The following is a 6000-nucleotide window of genomic DNA, read 5'->3' as shown; positions in this document are numbered from 1 at the left end:
AGTAGATAGTGTATAGGTACAGGGTTAGATAGTGTATAGGTACAGGGTTAGATAGTGTATAGGTACAGGGTTAGATAGTAGATAGTGTATAGGTACAGGGTTAGATAGTGTATAGGTACAGGGTTCGATAGTGGTGCTGTTCAAGATTTTGTCCTTCCCCATTTCCCTTTATTTTGTTACCGAAATTTGCAAGTCCGCGTTCTGACCTGCTAAAGGTAGCAAACCATACTGACACCGTGCCTAGATGGGAGATTCTAGATGTCTGTAGGGGGGAGATTCTAGATGTCTGTAGGAGGGAGATTCTAGATGTCTGTAGGGGGGAGATTCTAGATGTCTGTAGGGGGGAGATTCTAGATGTCTGTAGGGGGGAGATTCTAGATGTCTGTAGGGGGGAGATTCTAGATGTCTGTAGGGGGGAGATTCTAGATGTCTGTAGGAGGGAGATTCTAGATGTCTGTAGGGGGAGATTCTAGATGTCTGTAGGGGGGAGATTCTAGATGTCTGTAGGGGGGAGATTCTAGATGTCTGTAGGAGGGAGATTCTAGATGTCTGTAGGAGGGAGATTCTAGATGTCTGTAGGGGGGAGATTCTAGATGTCTGTAGGGGGGAGATTCTAGATGTCTGTAGGGGGGAGATTCTAGATGTCTGTAGGGGGGAGATTCTAGATGTCTGTAGGGGGGAGATTCTAGATGTCTGTAGGAGGGAGATTCTAGATGTCTGTAGGAGGGAGATTCTAGATGTCTGTAGGGGGGAGATTCTAGATGTCTGTAGGGGGGAGATTCTAGATGTCTGTAGGAGGGAGATTCTAGATGTCTGTAGGGGGGAGATTCTAGATGTCTGTAGGGGGGAGATTCTAGATGTCTGTAGGGGGGAGATTCTAGATGTCTGTAGGAGGGAGATTCTAGATGTCTGTAGGGGGGAGATTCTAGATGTCTGTAGGAGGGAGATTCTAGATGTCTGTAGGGGGGAGATTCTAGATGTCTGTAGGAGGGTGATTCTAGATGTCTGTAGGTGGGAGATTCTAGATGTCTGTAGGAGGGAGATTCTAGATGTCTGTAGGGGGGAGATTCTAGATGTCTGTAGGAGGGTGATTCTAGATGTCTGTAGGAGGGAGATTCCTAGATGAGTTAGAGTTAGTTAGTATAGTGGTGATGTTTTAATGGGTGCAGGGTTAGTTGGTATAGTGGTGAGATTTTAATGGGTGCAGGGTTAGTTGGTATAGTGGTGAGGTTTTAATGGGTGTAGGGTTAGTTAGTATAGTGGTGAGGTTTTAATGGGTGCAGGGTTAGTTGCTATAGTGGTGAGGTTTTAATGGGTGTAGGGTTAGTTGGTATAGTGGTGAGGTTTTAATGGGTGCAGGGTTAGTTGGTATAGTGGTGAGGTTTTAATGGGTGTAGGGTTAGTTGGTATAGTGGTGAGGTTTTAATGGGTGCAGGGTTAGTTGGTATAGTGGTGAGGTTTTAATGGGTGCAGGGTTAGTTGGTATAGTGGTGAGGTTTTAATGGGTGCAGGGTTAGTTGGTATAGTGGTGAGGTTTTAATGGGTGTAGGGTTAGTTGGTATAGTGGTGAGGTTTTAATGGGTGCAGGGTTAGTTGGTATAGTGGTGAGGTTTTAATGGGTGTAGGGTTAGTTGGTATAGTGGTGAGGTTTTAATGGGTGCAGGGTTAGTTGGTATAGTGGTGAGGTTTTAATGGGTGCAGGGTTAGTTGGTATAGTGGTGAGGTTTTAATGGGTGCAGGGTTAGTTGGTATAGTGGTGAGGTTTTAATGGGTGCAGGGTTAGTTGGTATAGTGGTGAGGTTTTAATGGGTGTAGGGTTAGTTAGTATAGTGGTGAGGTTTTAATGGGTGCAGGGTTAGTTAGTTAGTAGGCCAATTTTTTTCACAAAGTAATGAATTCATACCACAGAATCGTAGGCTGATACATAGCCAATACAGTAGGTGGCGGCATGCACCTATAATATTTGTTTGCGGGCGGCCATAATAGCAACGAAGAAGAAGAAGCGTCTCCCAGCCGGCAGAACATTCACACGAAGAAGAAGCCCCCTGCTCTTAGTCTTGACTTCGTCGCCATCTTGTGGTCCACTAACACTCTGCCGGGAGGCAGCGGGGGAATCATGTGGTTTGTCATGTGACGGTAAACAGGAATTGAATTGAAAAACCTGAAACGGTCAACATTTAGCTAGCAACTACACTATACTATAGGTGTATACCTTATAAACGGTCAACATTTAGCTAGCAGCATAAACGGTCAACATTTAGCTAGCAGCTACACTATACTATAGGTGTATACCTTAATAATGTGAGTTACTGTTGTGAAATGATGCATGTAAAATATATAGAAACTCGCTCGGCTCGGTAGAATAAACCGCTTGTTGCAAAATATCTTACCGGCCACTAGCTTCAACTAGCCTGCCGGTGATAACTAACGTTAAATGTACAATTGTTTCACGTAGTTAGCTGAACTCGTTAACGTTATACAAATGAATACTATTTAGAGATGCAGTTTTAGTCCCTGGTTTAACCTGTGGCAGCTGTGTCTCTCTTTGTGTAGAAGTGGGGGGCCAGAGCCCGATTTGCAGCGGTGCCTTGTAGACCCAGACCGCCGCCATGGTGGATTTCCTGGCGGAGAACAACCTGTGTGGTCAGGCGGTGCTGAGGATCGTGTCCCGGGGTAACGCTATCATAGCCGAGCTCCTCCGCCTCTCGGACTTCATCCCTGCTGTCTTCAGGCTCAAAGACAAGAGCGACCAGCAGAAATATGGAGACATCATCTGTGATTTCAGCTACTTCAAGGTGAGATGGGGGGGGGGGGATTGTCTTGTTAAATAGGTATGAGATGAGATCACAGTGAAAGGACATCATTTGCGGTGCACCTCCTTAGATAATGGACAGACACCGCCAGGGTCATGGTTAGGTCTTTCAAGTTATTTGATTTCCATCCGTCATCCATGAACTCAATTATTTACAATGTGTTATGGCATGATGATGATGAAGAAGTACAGGGATAACGTTATGTCCATAAGTAACCTTTTTATATTCTCCCGCTGCCTTCCAGGGTCCAGAGTACTACGACAGTAAGCTAGAAGCCAAACCAGATCTGCAGGATTTGGACGATGAGTTCCGGGAGAACAACATAGAGATACTTTCACGATTCTACCTGGCGTTTGAAAGTGTCCACAAGTACATCGTTGATCTGATCAGGTGATCTAGAATTACTTCCTTCCGATATCAACCAGGGTGTCTGTTTTGGATTGAGATATTTTGGTTTGTTCACTCATTGAGCCTGAAGCCTTAATGTGTGGTGTGTCAAGTAGTCTGTCTGTCTCACCATTTCATTGAGCCTGAAGCCTTAATGTGTGGTGTGTCAAGTAGTCTGTCTGTCTCACCATTTCATTGAGCCTGAAGCCTTAATGTGTGGTGTGTCAAGTAGTCTGTCTGTCTCACCATTTCATTGAGCCTGAAGCCTTAATGTGTGGTGTGTCAAGTAGTCTGTCTGTCTCACCATTTCATTGAGCCTGAAGCCTTAATGTGTGGTGTGTCAAGTAGTCTGTCTGTCTCACCATTTCATTGAGCCTGAAGCCTTAATGTGTGGTGTGTCAAGTAGTCTGTCTGTCTCACCATTTCATTGAGCCTGAAGCCTTAATGTGTGGTGTGTCAAGTAGTCTGTCTGTCTCACCATTTCATTGAGCCTGAAGCCTTAATGTGTGGTGTGTCAAGTAGTCTGTCTGTCTCACCATTTCATTGAGCCTGAAGCCTTAATGTGTGGTGTGTCAAGTAGTCTGTCTGTCTCACCATTTCATTGAGCCTGAAGCCTTAATGTGTGGTGTGTCAAGTAGTCTGTCTGTCTCACCATTTCATTGAGCCTGAAGCCTTAATGTGTGGTGTGTCAAGTAGTCTGTCTGTCTCACCATTTCATTGAGCCTGAAGCCTTAATGTGTGGTGTGTCAAGTAGTCTGTCTGTCTCACCATTTCATTGAGCCTGAAGCCTTAATGTGTGGTGTGTCAAGTAGTCTGTCTGTCTCACCATTTCATTGAGCCTGAAGCCTTAATGTGTGGTGTGGTCAAGTAGTCTGTCTGTCTCACCATTTCATTGAGCCTGAAGCCTTAATGTGTGGGCCTGTGTCAAGTAGTCTGTCTGTCCATAACATTTCCTCACCATGCTTTATTTAATCAGCCGTTCTTCTCTCCAGGTACCTGGATGACCTGTATGAAGGAGTTTACATTCAACAGACCCTGGAGACTGTGCTGCTGAATGAGGATGGAAAACAACTCCTGGTAAAAAAAAATATTTATTTAATTTTTATTTTACTAGGCAAGTCAGTTAAGAACAAATTCTTATTTTCAATGACGGTTAACCTCTTGGGGCTAGGTGGGACGCTAGCGTGCCACCTGTGGTGCACTCCATCAACAGCAGGTGCATTTCAAGAGCGGCAAATTTGAATCCAAATAAATGTCAAAATTCAAATTTTTCAAAAATACAACTATGTTACACCATTTGAAAGATAAACATCTCCTTAATCTAACCACGTTTTACGATTTCAAAAAGGTTTTACGGCGAAAGCATAAATTTAGAGTATGTTAGGACAGTACATTTACAAGAGTTGTGTGTAATGTTTTGTCAAGTCAAAGACAGGGTCACCAAAACCATAAAACCAGCTAAAATGATACACTAACCTTTTACAATCTCCATCAGATGACACTCCTAGGACATTATGTTAGACAATGCATGCATTTTTAGTTCTATCAAGTTCATATTTATATACAAAAACAGCGTTTTACTATGGCATTGATGTTGAGGAAATCGTTTCCCTCCAATAACCGGCAGTCAAGTCAGCGTCACAAATTAAATAATTAAAATTAGAAAAACATTGGTAAAATATTATATTGTCATTTAAAGAATTATAGATTTACATCTTTTGAACGCAATCAACTTGCCAGATTTAAAAATAACCTTACTGGGAAATCACACTTTGCAATAATCTGAGCACTGTGCCCAGAAAAATACGCGTTGCGATACAGACTAGACGTCATGTTGGGGAGATCTAAAATCGAAAATACTATGTAAATAATCCATTACCTTTGATTCTCTTCATCAGATGTCACTTCCAGGTATCACAGGTCCATAACGAATGTAGTTTTGTTCAAAAAAGCTCATCATTTATGTCCAAAAATCTCCGTCTCGTTAGCACATGATGTAAGCCAGCCGGACTTCTCGTCATGAACGAGGGGAAAAAATATATTTCCGTTCGTTCAAACATGTCAAACGTTGTATAGCATAAATCATTAGGGCCTTTTTTAACCAGAACATGAATAATATTCAAGGTGGACGAATGCATAGCCTTTTATAACGTATTGGAACGAGGGTACCCAACATGAAGTAGCGCGCCAGGTGTCTAATGGGACATCACCGTTCCATGGCTCTTGTTCGGTCAGATCTCCCTCCAGAAGACTCAAAACACTTTGTAAAGGCTGGTGACATCTAGTGGAAGCAATAGGAAGTGCCAAAATATTCCTAAACCCCTGTGTTTTTCAATGGGATAGGTTTAAAATCAATACAACACATCAGGTATCCACTTCCTGTCAGAAAATGTCTCAGGGTTTTGCCTGCCAAATGAGTTCTGTTATACTCACAGACACCATTCAAACAGTTTTGGAAACTTTAGAGTGTTTTCTATCCATATATAATAAGTATATGCATATTCTAGTTACTGGGTAGGATTAGTAACCAGATTAAATCGGGTACATTTTTTTTATCCAGACGTGCAAATGCTGCCCCCTAGACCCAACAGGTTAACTGCCTTTTTCATGGGGGCAGAGCGACAGATTTTCTTACCTTGTCAGCTCGGGGGGGATTCGATCTAGCAACCTTTCGGGTTACTAGTCCAACGCTCTAACCACTAGGCTACCCTGCCGCCCCAATCTCTTGTAATGACTTATATTTTGTAGAGGGGCCCTGGGGGTCGGGTTCCCTGGAAGCTTTGTAGCTCTAAGATCAACT

At 43.1% G+C, this 6000-nt stretch overlaps 1 protein-coding gene across 2 annotated transcripts in view; it reads left to right on the top strand.

The window, feature by feature from the left end:
- The first annotated feature begins 2035 nt into the window (after nucleotides 1-2035).
- The window catches only part of washc5 (WASH complex subunit 5), a 48037-nt gene continuing 44072 nt past the window's right edge, over nucleotides 2036-6000 (top strand). Inside the window, exons 1-4 of one of the 2 annotated variants that reach the window (XM_082958936.1) lie at nucleotides 2036-2136; nucleotides 2554-2795; nucleotides 3058-3203; nucleotides 4193-4277. In XM_082958936.1, the coding sequence (XP_082815062.1) occupies nucleotides 2610-2795; nucleotides 3058-3203; nucleotides 4193-4277 (417 nt within the window). In that variant the 5' untranslated portion in view covers nucleotides 2036-2136; nucleotides 2554-2609. Of the gene's footprint in view, nucleotides 2137-2242; nucleotides 2302-2553; nucleotides 2796-3057; nucleotides 3204-4192; nucleotides 4278-6000 lie in introns of those variants that run through there. The other variant, XM_082958929.1, reaches the window with a different exon arrangement.

The sequence above is a fragment of the Salmo salar genome, chromosome 02, assembly GCF_965601325.2.
Source record: "Salmo salar chromosome 02, fSalSal1, whole genome shotgun sequence".
NCBI classification, from domain to species: domain Eukaryota; kingdom Metazoa; phylum Chordata; class Actinopteri; order Salmoniformes; family Salmonidae; genus Salmo; species Salmo salar.
Note: the sequence above shows the minus strand (reverse complement) of the source record. Positions and strands in the feature narration are given on the sequence as shown.